Source organism: Plectropomus leopardus, chromosome 19, assembly GCF_026936395.1.
Source record: "Plectropomus leopardus strain MGB_pleo_1.0 chromosome 19, ASM2693639v1, whole genome shotgun sequence".
In the NCBI taxonomy this organism is placed as follows: domain Eukaryota; kingdom Metazoa; phylum Chordata; class Actinopteri; order Perciformes; family Serranidae; genus Plectropomus; species Plectropomus leopardus.
In genome coordinates, this window is record NC_142194.1 from 27,739,284 (window position 1) to 27,755,103 (window position 15,820).

Consider the following 15,820-nt stretch of genomic DNA (forward strand, 5'->3'; position numbering starts at 1 on the left):
TCATATACAGACCAAAACCTTGTACCGACTACTCGTTTTATAATAATTGACAAAAACAAATTCTTTGAAGTTAATCAGAGTTACTGCCTTAATTTATTCGACCTAATTATTAATCACAGATAATTTCATTTTTTGATCTGTACTGTGTACTGTCTTTTTGCTGTGATGTGAAAAACCATTGAAATAAAGACATCCGACAAATTCATTCTTGGGAAAAACGTGTAATAATTATCCACAAGAAATCTGTAGTGTGAAGTTACAAATAAAAACAAAAACAAATTAGGGTTCTTAATCAGTTCACTACAAAAATATATTCTAGGCTGATGCTAAATACCCAGCATTCTGAGACACAGTACCAAAATATTTCCTTGTGCGATCTAAATAGCAGCCAACCCCAGTTACAGGTGTAGAACAGGCCCACAGGTACAGACTGACTCACATACATACTGTATATATTAAAAACATTTCACTACAATAGCTTACAATTACATTCCTAAATTACATTATTCATTGCTGGCATAAAAAAATGGTTTACATAAAAATAATTAAAAACCAAACCCTATAGAAAGCCGTTTCCCCCAAAAAAAGTACAGCACTGTGAGCTCCACAGCAGTGGAGAAGTACCTATGGCCGGTATATGAAGTCTAGAGTGGACGGGAAGGGAGAGGGCTTTGTTAGCAGTATACAGGGGTACATAACTGTTTGTAATTCTATGACTAATTTAATAAACGAAGTCTGAGAAATAAAAAAAACAAGAACAAGTTAACATCAACGTGGTTCACATTACATAAGACAACTTTTGGATTTTTTTTTCTCTTCTTGGGAACCACTTAAAACATCTTCCTTGATAGTTCATCTGAATTGTATGGAAGCTCATTTAACCAAAATAAAAGAAGGGGAAATAAAAAATAAAACTAACGAAAAACTAAAAGCCAAAAATATATATATTTTTTTAAAAAAACATTCATAGTAAGTCTAAGGGGCCATTTACACAGAAATGGTTCTTGCATGAAACGTGAAACTTTTGTTGCGGGTGGGCTTTTCTTGTTTGTTTTAGACATTTTTTTCAGTTGTTTGTGTGGATCAGTGTACGCGAGGACGGTTCTCACAGTATTATTATATAAACATGGATTTTCTTGAAAAAGCAAAGTAAAGAATTTTCTGGGGGTTTTTTTGTGACTAAATCTGGCCAAGTGTTGACCAAAAAAGATGTTATAATTTCATAATCTAGCTTTGTTTTAACTGGCATAAAAAAGCTTTGATTTACCAAGGCAAGACTATGAAATTGTACCATTTTGTCTTACAAGGACTTACTATGTATGTTTTTGTTATAAAAAAACAAAACTATTTAATTTTATTTCCCCTTAACTGAACCTTTTTTTAACATCAAAATTACAAGTCTCAAAAATGGGTTAAATAAAAAAAAATTCAAGTCAAAATTACAGCATACCAGGTAAAAATAATGACTTGCGAGTCAAAATTACAACAGTGAGTCAAATATAGTCAAGTAGTAAGCATGAAATTTACCACATAGAAATATTTAAAAATAATAATGTTTGTAAAACAGTTGAGTCCAAATTGCAAGACGTAAAAAGTATGAGATTCTAAACCATAATTATGACTTAAATTATGGCTCTAAAGTAAAAATAATGATGCTACCTCAAAATTAAGATTAAGACTAATTAGTTGAAAACATCAGATTTTTGACTTACTATCTTACCGTTTCAACAAAATCGACACGTTATAATAATAATTTATGACATAATTTTGATTTACCGCAAGTCAATTATTTCGTTTGTAAATTATCTGGGGGAAGGGGTTTCTGGCAGAAATGGGCTTCCATAGTATAAATCTGAAAATTCTTTAACTTAAATAAAAAGTCAGGCACAAATCAGATGAAATTTAAGGTACAAAACATTTTCGTCAACATTATTCGAACCGTCCCCAGCGTTCCTCGCAGCTGTGTGTCCATGTGGGGAGAGGAAGGCCAGTGAGACTGCACAGCAGAGAGCGTGGTGATTGGACGAGCAGTTTCCGCTGGCAGAGTCCACATGAGAAGGCTGGTGGCGGTGATAAAGGCTCTCAGAGTTAAGTGGGTATGGCTACTTTTTAAGTCGAACAGCTTCCACGAGTGGCGTATATGGCAGATGTGAGATGCTGGTGTGATGCTGGCGTTGATCTGGATGTGATGAATCATGGCGTTGGTCACGTGAGGAATGTGCTTCATGCAGCTTTGGGTTAAATGGTTTGTGACCGTGCTGCGATCGTGTGTGTACAGCGTGTGGTCTTTAGGCACAGGTGGTGTCTCTTCCTTCAGCCTCCGTCTGCACCGTGAGGGAGCCTTCAAACAGCCTCGCGGCGCTCAGAAAGCACGACAGCCGAGAAGCCGCTTGGTGTCTCTGCACGAGGGGTCGTTGTGAGCTGAGAGCGGGGAGGTCAGTCACGCGAGGGGTCGGGGGTCAGTAGTGGTTGTGTCAGCCGAGCAGGAGGCGAGTGCTGCTACAGGACTGCAGTACGCTTCATATACATCAACGTGTCAGTTCACTCTGCGGAGACACAATGAAAAACAATTGGTGTGGTTTTTTTTTGTTGTTTTTTTTAAATAAGACTATGGTCAAGCTACAAATAGAAAAACGTGACGGAATTTATATTTCATTTTCGTTGACAAGATGCGATGAGATGAAAATGTCAACAGCCATTCAAAATGAGATGACAGGAGAGGAGAATTATTTTCTAACGCCATCTGAGCAGCAGTATGAGACAGGGGCGCTGACTGGCTGTCAACTCCAGCAAACAGTTTGGCAACAGGATGTTTCACAAGTCTGCGGAACACAGACCGGCGTCTCCTGTTGGTGTGCGTTGTGGCTGTGGTTGAAATAAGCAGCATGTGTCAGACTGTGCATGGCGGAAATGTCGATGGATCAGAAGAGCGTGTTAGTGGTGGCGGTTTGTTAGCGGAGCGAGCAGCCTTCGGCACCTGTCTGTCCTTCACATCTGTTTCCTGTAGGACTGCACTCAGATACAGCCTGTCCAGAGCAGGGTTATAGTTTGATGCTGTTTGACAGGCAGGTCGGAGCCTCTGATCTGTGACAGGAATTGTGCAGGATGGAAACAGCGTGAAGTCAGCGCAGTTTTCATTTACAGCCTAGAGTTTAGACTGAAACACTGTGAGAGGAGCCGAGTTTCAACCTCCAGTATAATGTGTCGCAGATTCAGCGAGAATTCAAGCTGAAATTGTTATTTTTCTGCTTCTTCACAGCGAGATCAATAAGTCAGAGTTCACAGTGAACCTGGGTACAAACCCCAGTTGTCTCAAATGAGTTACTTGTGGTGTTTGAGATTCTAAATAGAGATATTTTGAGCATTGCAAATAAAATTTTTAAGACCTTTTTTCCCCAAAAAAGTTCTTTAAATGAATTCTATATACCTTCATTCTAATCTCTGGGATCTGTATTAGCCCTAAAAAAACATCTTGACGAAAATGTCATGATTTTTCTTCAGCTGAAGTGTTTCGAGTTTTCATCGACTAAAACTAGACAAAAACTATGAAGGATAAAAATGACTAAAACGTGAGAAAAACTAATAAGCATTTTTGTCTCTAGACTAAGACTAAATCTAAAATCGCTGCCAAAATTAACACTGCCTGGCACACTGATCTGGTACTAAAAGGTGGAGCTAGAAACACTGCAGTCCATTGACTGGTCAGCAAAGAATCAACACTCTGTGGCCGCTTTAACCACTGTTCATACCTCGAAAAGTTTTTTTAGAAATTAGTAAACTGTAAAATGAAAGGATGTTTACTCAATGCATGAGTTGTGAATCCATCAGCACACCTTAAATTTCAATACAACTTTGACCCTTCCATCTGTTTTTATTGTCTCTCTTGAATGACATACACTTCTGGAATTAAGTGGATCTTCAAGCATTTAAAAATGTATATGAGTTTCAACTAGATTATGTAAACTGCATATATTCTACTCCGCACTTGGAGAGAAAAACACTTGGAGCGATGCTCTGGAGTGCTCAGGGAGCACTAAACCCCTGCTCTTGCCTGAAAATGAGTCACTGCACAAATGCGCTATTTTTAAATATCCCACAAAGAGAGACTCACTGCAGCCTGCTCTTTTTTGTTCTGAAAATACTGCCGTGCAGCCCTGTTCTGTGAATAACAAATAGGGTGCAGACACTCTGTATCACTGGTGAACAAGGAAATACAGCACGAGCTGCTGGACAGAGCAGTGAGTGACAACAACTCCACTCATGTGTAAGAGTACCTTCTGCAGTGGAAATGCTGCACAGATCTAGACTCTAAGTACATACGTGTTAGAAAGTGTTCGTTTGGTTCAAAAGCCTTTGATAGAAACGCTGCTAAAAGGTTGATAAAAAACAGTCAATGGCGTGTCAGTTTTTAGTGCCAAAGGTAAAACTCTGCCACTACCGTAGTCTTACCTCAACTGTCCAGAGATGTCTCTCAAGCTACAGCACTCTTCACATTATTCTCCACGAATGACCTGCGGCAAACACACAACAGCTTCCATTAGCATGACTGGTACCAGTTGCAAGGCGGTAAGTTTACCCTCAGATTACAGTATCACCAAAACGTCATGCCGAGACGTTACGCTGCATGCATGTCATATGGGAAATTACATTTTTCATATTTTCTAAAAGTGACATAATACAAGAAAAGTTGTACTTCTAAAAGGATTTATTAGTACATTGGTAATAACTTAATAAAAAAAAGCCTAAATTTCTAAATTTAATTTTTTTTCAAAAATTGAACCCTCTGGGACTATTAGACACATTTTACACACTTTCCATTATTCATTTTTGATCATTTTGGCTGCATTCATGCATATAGTATACATTTTGGCAAAACTGTATTTTTGTTTCATCTGTGAATTTCCAGCTCAGCTCCTAAAATAAGTCTAAAATACACTGTGGAAACTAAATTGTTTCATTCAGACTGTTAAGAGCAAAAAATGCTCCACTGAAACCCATTCAAAATGACATTTTTGATCCCACAGCCATCAAAGCATAAAAACATGCATTGTATTATTTCTGGGTGTCATTCTTGGGTTTTGGCTTGGAATTTGTCAGTTTTACTATTTCCCACCTGATGACATCATTTTGAACCATATTTGACATATGGAGAAAAACATGCTGTTTCCACTAGGTGCACTGTCATAATCAATATTGCTGGTAATCATTGACATATCCCAGGCTTTCATCATCAAAATGAATAAATAAATCAGCATGTAGCATATTGAAAATAATTCTTTTTTTTCATCTAATAACATAGTGGCATCATGACAGAAAACTGGCATTTAAATGGTTAAAATTCCGAAAATAAATGAATATTTGATATTTATGATTAGGACTGATGTTGGTTAAAAAATCTCAATCAAAACTCAATCAAAGTAAAAAATAATGTTAATGTATGAAGTTTTTTTAAAGCTTGATTTTGAAAAGTGCATTTTATGCGCAGAGTCTTATCAGTGTACGTAACATTAAAGCGGCCCAAAAGAGTTAAAATCCAGTGGTAACATTTGTTTTTTTAACTGACTTAATTAGCATGGCTGATACTTACGTCTGGTCTGCTTCTAGTGACTTCTGGATCTCTTGAAGAACTTCTGCAAGACAATAAAACATGGCTGTAACTAACCAACACAACATTAACTATGCGTCATGACTATGCGTCATGGAGCAGCAGCTGAGTCACATCAGGACACGGCTTGCTGGCATCAAAGGGACGTTATACGACTCATGCGTTGGGGTGATGTTGGGTAAACACTGTGATGCTTCAGGTTTCCAACCTGCTGATGAAGGTGTGCCTGAGGACAATGGGACTAGCAAGCTGACATACCAGTTAGCAGGCAGCACACGGTACTATTACAGCTGACTTTAAAGGGTCAAATACGGTTACAGAGGGACTTCCTGGATTACATTTCTACTACAGAGTTCTCCGTCTCTGTTCCTCGAGTACTCACTCTCGTCATTCAGCAAAGCATGCTCCATAACACGTCTAGCTGCGCTTTCTGGAACACACAGGCAGCAGGCAGAGGACACGTCAGTACAGTCAGCCACAAACGAGTGTGTAAAAACAGACAGCACAAGCACAGGGTTTAACAGCATCACACACAACGCTACATTTGGAAATGTGGCGTTCCCTCAGCCAATGGCACATGCATGTTTATGTATGATGCTGGGCTTTTAGCATTTAGAGGTCTCTGACAGACAAACTTACCTGCATCCTCACTGTCCTGTCTGGTGTTTCTAGAGGGACAAAGACGACAAAAACTCATGAAACTGAAATAAATAGTGTGTCTCCACAGTGAAACATGGAAACACAGAGTGGACTGTGTGTACCTGTAAGCAGATGAAGCTCCATCAGTCTGCGGCCTGTGGTGGGTGGGGGAATGAAGAGGAACCTCCACCAGACAGCGAGGCTCCACCAGGTGGCGGGTGGACAGAGAGAAGCGTTCAAACTCAGATGGAGAGATCAGGTAGAAGCCTGAAGGAGGTCAACAGCAAGGAAAGGGTTTCAAAACACAACGATTTGTTAAGAAAACACAGATGCTAATGAAGAGCCATTTTAACCCTAAAGACACAGCAGCAGAAAGTGGACGTGTACAGTAGGACAGATGGTCCATGACTTAAATCGCTGTTTTATGTGGACCTGAAGGTAAAATCAGAACAACAAACTTTCATTTTTGGAAGAATAACCTCTTATTGTTATTGTTTTCGAAGAACAAATTATGGTATATTATGATATTCAACTTACAGCCGGGAATTGTTTTTGTACTTTTAGTATACATAAGGTTCTAGATTACATAAAACAGCATAAAAATAGAGCTTGCTGATCAAAAAAAGTGCCAGTGGAGGATCCCCCACACTCCCCCCAGCAGTCTTAGCTAAGCCCCTTATGTCCGAAAATCGGAGAAATGTCCTGACATCCTAAAAACGTCCTAAAATCCTGGAAATTTCCTAAAATCTTAGAAAGGTCCTAAAACCCCCAAAATGTCCTAAAATCCCTGAAACATGCTAAAATCGTTGAAATGACCCAAAGTTCTAGAAATGGCCTAATATCCTAGAATCGTGCAAAACTCCTAGAAATGTCCTAAAATCCTAGAAATGTCTGACAACCTCCTGGAATCTTAGAACTGTCCTTAAATCCTAAAAACATTCTAAAATCCAAGAAATGTCCTTAAATTCTAGAAACATCCTAAAATACCAGAAATGTCTTTATATCCTAAAAAATGACCTAAAATCCTAGAATTGTGAAAAAAATCCTAGATAGGTCCCAAAATACTATTAAACCTCTTAAAATCCAAGAAAAGTACTAGAAACATGTTCGGAGTTACTGCAACTGGCCCCTGGCAGAACGCACAGCAGCAGTATCGAGACTGTGTCATGTGTCGCTAAGTAAAGACTTGAAATAGATGGAAAAGGCTGAGGGCCAAAGAATGCATTTTTATCCCTGAGGGTCCTCACAGATATAAAAGAATAAACAGGTGTCTGTGTGCACGTCTTTACCCTGGCCATGCTTGGTGAAGACACAGGAAGCGATGCCGCTGACGTCCTCTCGGCGTATGCAGGGGTACTGAACCTGCATCTTGACTGTGGGCAGAGACACCACATGGACGTCGCCCTGATTGGTCAGGACCACCAGGCCGCTCTCGCCGTAGTCCTCCGACCGACTGCTGCCGAACCAGGCCACACCCACCCTCCGGACTCTGGAGCCATCCATGGCCGTCAGCTTCAGCTTCATCTTGGCGCTCACCTTTGGCAGCGTGAAAACCTGGACGCACAGAAACAGGCTCAGCTCAACAACCGTCGGACAGCTCAGCGTAAAGATATTTTATTCCAAAACAAATCACGTGTATTGACATCTTCATTTTTAATAATCAGATTCTCTGAAGTCTAAAATAATATATAAATTTAAGGCATTCATTGCTCTCAAAAAATGGTTCTAGTTATGTGTGCGCGTGTGTGTGATCCTGACCTTAAACTGCTCCTCAGATATAACCAGCAGGTGGTGTGAGCCGTGCATGTCAGGTGAGCGAGCCAGGTCGTGGGCCACCTCGAGAGGCTCCGGGAGAGGGGCCCCGTGACCGTCCAGCACCACAATGCCGACAACAGGAGCCCGATGCATCAGCTGGATCTCCTTAGCTGGAGTAAAGGAGGAGGAGAAAGACGTAAGAAGAGGACATAGATGAGACAGCAGTCCAGCCCAAATGTCAGAAACTGTGTGTCTCACCCTGCTGTGCGGTGACTGGTTCATCTGCTCTGTGCTCGACGGGAGGGAGGCGGAGCATGTACGCAAACACACAGCCGCCATTGGTCCCTGCCCATAGGGAGGGGGTGTTATGTGAACCTGAAAGAAAATGAGGAGAGATGTCAAAAAACAGAGGTACAATAACAGTGTTTCCCCTGTATTATAATTCATCATATTTATATGCAAAAATGGCAAATAAAAAAATATATTTTTAAGCTAAAAAATAACACCAAATTTCAATTCCAATGTCTCTATAATCATTCTGGTGCAGTGAATCGCAGCTTCACACACACATGCACAAATCAGACCTGAGGAGAGACAGGTGCAGTGAAGACAACATATTTGCTTCCAGTTACAAACAGGCTCGGTGTGACGGATAAATATTTAAATCTTTGAAACCTGGCCAAATAGGCCTGAATTCTTTCAAAACCATGGGAAAAAGGCAAAGAGCAACTTGAGAAAAAATGACCAAGAAATTAGTTAAAAGTGCCAGAAAATTACAACAAACAGAAAGTAAAAAAACTGCAATAACAACAACATAAAATCAGGTAGTGACCTGAAAAAAACCTACTTAAAAATTTAAATGATCTGTCAATCTGTATTATTACGGTACTATTTATCTGTTAAATAATTTTAAATATAGAATTATGATAATTAGAAACAACGCTCTGAAAATTTTTCCCAATCTTTGTACTAAATAATTTTCTAAATTTACCGATATCTTGCCATTTGCTGGCCATTGCTTGTCTTGCACCAATTTGCTCCAGCTTCTGAGGTTTAAATACTTGTGAAAGGCATCAGTATGTAGCACGAGAACAGTGTTGTCGCTTCAGGTTTTAAACGGTTAAAGAATCTTTTGAGTGCGGTAAGATGAGTGGCTCTCTCGCTACCCAAAAACCAGTCAACCTAAGAGAAACACTTAGAGTTCAGTAAATGTAAACATATGAAGTAACATTCAGTGTTCAATGATGTAACTCACTGTCTGAGAGGAAGGTGTCGGCAAAGTAGATCGTCCGCACGAGGCCGGTGAACGAGTCGTCTGAGGAGCGAGCCTCGATCTTCCTTTGGACGGGAGCAAGCTCCATCTCAGCCAGTTCAGCCTCCAGGCGAGCGTTCGCCTCCTGGAGCTACTCCCACAGAAAACAGAAATGAATGTTTGAAAGAAATAAAGATTTTAGGAGGTGACAGAGAGGTGAGGAGTATCCCTAGTAGCATTGATATTGACCCTTTTGAACCTCAGCAAATTTGATTTCTTTCAAAAACATAGAAAAGAAGGCAATGACCACCTTGCCAAAACATGGCCCAAAAATTAGCAGCAAATTACAAAATTGCTTTACTAAATTGTTTTACACACACACACACACACACACACACACACACACACACACACACACACACACACACACACACACACACACACATATATACACTTCCGTTCAAAAGTTTGGGGTCACAAATTTCCTTATTTTTGAAAGAAAAGCACTGTTTTTTTCAATGAAGATAACTTTAAACTAATCAGAAATACACTCTATACATTGCTAATGTGGTAAATGACTATTCTAGCTGCAAATGTCTGGTTTTTGGTGCAATATCTACATAGGTGTATAGAGGCCCATTTCCAGCAACTACCACTCCAGTGTTCTAATGGTACAATGTGTTTGCTCATTGCGTCAGAAGGCTAATGGATGATTAGAAAACCCTTCTGCAATCATCTTAGCACAGCTGAAAACAGTTTAGCTGGTTAGAGAAGCTATAAAACTGACCTTCCTTTGAGCCGGTTGAGTATCTGGAGCATCACATTTGTGGGGTCGATTAAACGCTCAAAATGGCCAGAAAAGAGAACTTTCATGTGAAACTCGACAGTCTATTCTTGTTCTTAGAAATGAAGGCTATTGCATGCGAGAAATTGCCAAGAAACTGGATATTTCCTACAACGGTGTGTACTACTCCCTTCAGAGAACAGCACAAACAGGCTCTAACCAGAGTAGAAAGAGAAGTGGGAGGCCCCGCTGCACAACTGAACAAGAAGATAAGTACAATAGAGTCTCTAGTTTGAGAAATAGACGCCTCACAGGTCCTCAACTGGCAGCTTCATTAAATAGTACCCGCAAAACGCCAGTGTCAACATGTCTACAGTGAAGAGGCGTCTCTGGGATGCTGGCCTTCAGGGCAGAATGGCAAAGAAAAAGCCATATCTGAGACTGGCCAATAAAAGAAAAAGATTAATAGGGGAAAAGAACACAGACATTGGACAGAGGAAGATTGGAAAAAAGTGTTATGGACGGACGCATTGAAGTTTGAGGTGTTTGGATCACACAGAAGAACATTTGTGAGACGCAGAACAACTGAAAAGATGCTGGAAGAGTGCCTGACGCCATCTGTCAAGCATGGTGGGGGTAACGTGATGGTCTGGGGTTACTTTGGTGCTGGAAAGGTGGGAGATTTGTTCAGGGTAAAAGGGATTTTGAATAAGGAAGGCTATCACTCCATTTTGCAACACCATGCCATACCCTGTGGACAGTGCTTGATTGGAGCCAATTTCATCCTACAACAGAACAATGACCCAAAGCACACCTCCAAATTGTGCAAGAACTATTTAGAGAAGAAGCAGGCAGCTGGTATTCTATCTGTAATGGAGTGGCCAGCGCAGTCACCAGATCTAAACCCCATTGAGCTGTTGTGGGAGCAGCTTGACTGTACGGTACGCAAGAAGTGCCCATCCAGCCAATCCAACTTGTGGGAGGGGCTTCTAGAAGCGTGGGGTGAAATTTCTCCAGATTACCTCAACAAATTTAACAGCTAGAATGCCAAAGGTCTGCAATGCTGTAACTGCTGCAAATGGAGGATTCTTTGACGAAAGCAAAGTTTGAAGGAAAAAATTATTATTTCAAATACAAATCACATTTTCCCTAGTTTTTGGATATCTTTCTAACATTTCTTACCAAATTGGTCATTTTTTTCCAAAGAAATCAAATCAACTTGGGTTTGAAAGGGTTAAACAGATACTGAAAGGTGAACGCGGCACAAGAAAAGTGATGTATATCTAGGTTTCACAGAGTTAGTTGATACACTTTGTGTCGCCTGCATAATGTCTCAGCTTACCTTGGCGGCGTTGGTGACATGATGTTTCCTTAGCGAGACTCGGCTGCGTCTGATTCTCCTGAAGGACTGTCGGAGGGATTTCTTGATGCTCTTCACCCTGGACAGAGGGCCCTCCATGGCCAGCTGGTCACTGGGGTTTAGGGTGCATCTGCAGTTGGACAAATAGTGAGTTAACACATAAATGCACTGTTTTTGTACAAAATAATAACTACAGACAATAACATAATAATTTTTTTTTTCTTTTAGAGAACATGTATCACTGCTGCTTTCAGACGTCTTTCACGAGTATTTTACCTTTGAACTGAAAAGAAAAAAGCTAGGGAAAAACTATATTTATAAAAGGTAGAAGGTAGATTTATTAGTCATTTTTTTAAACAAAGTTTAAAAAAAGGAAATTATATTTGTCCTTGATCCTGCTACATAATCATGAGTTGATTGAATCATAATTACAAATTAAAATTATGTTACAACATTATCAGCACTTTCCCCCAGGTAACTGTAATTAAAAATGTTATTTTTTTAATTAATTAATTATTTTTTTATTTAAGTATTTTTATTGAACTTTTCACTATTTTTAAATCCTAGAAACATCCAAAAAAAGAAAAGTCCTAAAATCCTAAAAATGTCCTGATATCCTAGAAATTACTTAAAATCCTAGAAACTCCAGAAATCCAAGGAGCTTGGTAAGAAATGTTCTACATATTGTAAGAAGCTAGTAGATTTATACAATGATTTTACTATAGCTAAGAAAATTGTCTATGTAAAAAAAGAGAAGTCAGGGAAAAACTATATCTATAATGATCATAATGACATATATAAAATTATGTTTAAAAAAATCATAAGATTTTTTTTTTTTGTATTTTTCCAGGTCATTTCCCTGTTCTTTTTTTGAAACTTTCTTCTTTTTATTTCATTTATTTTGAGTGTGAGGGATGAAAAGTTCTTTTGCTGACCTGTCTGTCTCACCTCTATAGTGCTATATTTTGACATAGTGCAATCTCTCAGGTCACTTTGCATGTGAAAAATATGAGTTCCTATGTTTAGTCTCAAGGGGACTGTATCATGGAGCAGCTTTAAGGGTCTCAGAGTTGAGGAGAAGGCTTGTGGCCAAAATAGTGAATCCACAAACCACCAAAGAAAACTTGTGGCGGTACAAGGATGCAGTTATGCAACTGCTAAAGTATGAAGCAGAGAATGTCCTTGAGGGTGTAAACTTTCTTTGCAAATTTACAGTTTAAATTTCTTACTTGACAAGGACGTTGTTCTTCTGCTGGTAATCATACAGGCCAAAGCCGTGGCTGGTGCCGAAAGCCACCAGCTTCCACTCTGAGTGTAGGGTGAGGGCGGTGACCACGGCAGGAGGCTGACACTGCACCAGAGCAAAGGGCTGGAAGCCTGGAGGAAACAGCACCGGCTCCTCTCGCACGTCCAGCTGAGTGTGGCCCTGAGAAACAACAGCACCAACAATAAACTTTAACGCTGTGGTGCTGGCATAATTCAAACCAGTTTAAACCTGCCTGTTTGGAAGGGGTCAACGTTTTTTTTTCTGTTAATAAAATACAGATATTCACACAGGGAATTGTTATTGTTCTTTTATTATACATAAGGTCACACAGTGCATAAAACAGCACCAAAATAGAGCTGATAAAAAAAGTGCGAGTGGAGGACCACCACACCTCCAGACAGAGGTCCTAGCTAAGACCCTAATATCCTAAAATCCAAGAATTGTCATGAAATCCCAGAAACATTTTTAAAGCTTAGATGGGTGCTAAAATCTTAGAAACACTCTTAAATCTGAGAATTTTCCTAAAATTCTAGAAAGATTTTGGAAATGTCCTAAAATCTGAGAAATTTCCTAAAATCCTAGAAAGATCCTAAAATCCCATAAATGTCCACAAATCCTCAAAAAAAATCCCCAAAATGTAGTGAAATTGTACAAACGTCCTTAAATCAAAGAAACTGTCCTCAAAGTTGTAGAAACATCCCAAAATCCTAGAAACGTCCTAAAATCTAGAAATTTCCTAAAATCTAGAAATTTCCTAAAAACCTAGAGACATGTATGGGGTTGCTGCAACTGGCCCCTGCCCCCTGTCATATTCCAAAATTGGCTCCCAAGCACACATTCCTGATGGCCAGATCTATGCCGTCCGGATCATGCTGTTAAGCAGTGTAACAGTTAACAGGTCCCCTCTAAATACACTGCACATTGTGTACAGAACACACGACTCAGAAAAATGTCCCGTAGCTCTCAAGAGCTCGCACGACTTTGCATTTCTTTGGCCCTGCAGCAATACACAATGCAAGTGTGAGGTCAATCTGATGAGCACTTGTTCAAAAAATAAACAGAAAGACAGACTCTTTCCACTTAATTAGATGATACAAGGGATTTAACAGTAAAGTAAACAACTGTAACTTGGACCGATATATCTTACAGCTCTCAGGGAGCGATGGGTAAAGCACCGAAACAGTTCGGTCATGAGCAGTGTATTAGTTTTTGCAATAACCAGTTCATTACCTTCCAGCGGAAGCCCTCTTGGCCCTGCAGCAAATCCACAACTTTAGCCTCCACCGTCTGCTCTGCTGCCTCATCGTTCAGCTCCAGCACCAGGATCTGCAGAGACAGACATAAAACACAGCTGAGTACAAGAAAATAAGCAGAACACAGTGTCTTTGAAAACTGCTTAAAAAATTATCGCAACACTTTATTGTCACAGTATAACCCAGTATAAGTCAGTTAACCCTTTGAAACCCGAATAAATTGAATTAATTTCTTTCATAAACATGTAAAGAAGGCAAAGAGCAACGTAAAAAGAAATAACCCAAAAAAATTAACAAGAAATTATTTTTTTCTTAAATGTGCAAGAAAATTCAAAACAAAAAAATTTAGCAAAAATGAAAAACAAAAGAGTTTTATCCAGTGGAGAAGGCACTTAACATGGCCATTCCCATGCTCACTTATGTCTCATAAGTAGTTGCAGCAGTTTTTGGGTAAACCTTTTGAAGCCTGAGCAAATTGGCTTGATTTATTTTGAAAACATGGGAGGAAGGTTATGAGTAAAGGAAGAAGTAATGACCAAAAACTTGACAAGAAATTAGGAAAAGTAAAAGTAAAGAAAAGTAAGTAAAATTACCAGAAAAATAGTAAAAAATTAACATTAACAACAACAACAACAAATAGATGATCTGGAAAAAGTGCTTGAAAAAATACAATTTAGAAAATAAGTAAAATAAATGAATACATACATTTTAAAAGAAAGTTAAAAAAAAAAAAAACAACAACAACAAGAAAATGACCAGGGGAAAATTCTGTAACCTAATTTCAAATATATAACTATGAAAAAAATAATATAGTTTTTCCTATATTTTTCCTTTTTTTCCCCTTGCATTTGAAAATGTAAGAAAATGTAAGCATGTTACCTATGTTTTAATGTTGATGCACAGTTAATGTTCAGTAGTGGTCTCACCTGTCCAGCTGTGCCAGCTACAGTCAGATAACCACTGTATTTACAAAGGTGGATCTTCTGAATGCCGAGCCTCGGGTCATCGCTGTAGGGGTCAAAACAGCCCACCTGAACAACAGAACAAAGTCAAAGTAATAATAGTTAAAAGTCAAAGCAGCATAAGCAGAGATATCTTGACTTTTATGAATCAGGCTCTAAAAGCTTAACCCTTAAGGCCTGCATTAATAGTACACACAGTCATATCATTCTGTGCACAAAACGTACTTTTCAAAATATTATATATATTAATAAGTATACATATTAATATTAATTTCTAGTTTGGTTTTTTAACCAACATCAGGCCTAATCATTAATATAGAATATTCATTAATTTTCAGAATTTAAAACATATAATTGTCAGGTTTGTGTCATGCTGCTACTATGTTTTTAGATGTAAAAAAAAAAGAAAATGTCAATATACTACATGCTAAGTAGATTTTTAGGATTATCGCAGCCCAGCATATGTCAATGATTAGCAGCATTGATTAGCAGCATTGATTTTTAGACAATACTTTTTTTTTTGGCAGTGTCAAATACTCACACTCATACTTGCTTTTCACAATCAGGCTATTAAAAATATTATACATTAATATGCTTTTCTACTTTAATTGATTTTTTTAACCAACATTATTCGTAATCATAAATATCAAATATTCATTAATTGTCAGAAAACACTTTAAATGCCAGGCTTTTGTCACAGTGCCACTATGTTTTTAGATGGAAAAAACAAAAAAAGGGAATTATTTTCAATATACTAATGCAAAGTACTGTTTTTATGATCACAGTCTGGGATATGTCAGTGATTAGCAGCAACATTGATTGTGACAGTGTAACTTGTCGAAAATGATGTCATGACGTTCAAAATGATAAAAATGACAACTTTCAAGGCAAAAGCCCAGAATGACACCCAGAAATAATATAATGCATGTTTTTATGCTTTGAT

The 15,820-nt window shown here is 38.7% G+C and overlaps 1 protein-coding gene across 2 annotated transcripts in view; it reads right to left on the bottom strand.

Annotated features, from left to right (window-relative positions):
• Positions 1-205: 205 nt before the first annotated feature.
• Positions 206-15,820, bottom strand: part of llgl2 (LLGL scribble cell polarity complex component 2) — a 48,562-nt gene continuing 32,947 nt past the window's right edge. Inside the window, exons 14-27 of one of the 2 annotated variants that reach the window (XM_042508331.2) lie at positions 14,842-14,946; positions 13,893-13,988; positions 12,625-12,821; positions 11,378-11,525; positions 9,255-9,402; positions 8,258-8,374; positions 8,003-8,169; positions 7,534-7,798; positions 6,367-6,511; positions 6,245-6,273; positions 5,988-6,035; positions 5,588-5,630; positions 4,450-4,511; positions 206-2,546 (exon numbers count right to left, since the gene is read on the bottom strand). In XM_042508331.2, the coding sequence (XP_042364265.2) occupies positions 4,472-4,511; positions 5,588-5,630; positions 5,988-6,035; positions 6,245-6,273; positions 6,367-6,511; positions 7,534-7,798; positions 8,003-8,169; positions 8,258-8,374; positions 9,255-9,402; positions 11,378-11,525; positions 12,625-12,821; positions 13,893-13,988; positions 14,842-14,946 (1,548 nt within the window). In that variant the 3' untranslated portion in view covers positions 206-2,546; positions 4,450-4,471. The remainder of the gene's footprint in view (positions 2,547-4,449; positions 4,512-5,587; positions 5,631-5,987; positions 6,036-6,244; positions 6,274-6,366; positions 6,512-7,533; positions 7,799-8,002; positions 8,170-8,257; positions 8,375-9,254; positions 9,403-11,377; positions 11,526-12,624; positions 12,822-13,892; positions 13,989-14,841; positions 14,947-15,820) is intronic. The other variant, XM_042508332.2, reaches the window with a different exon arrangement.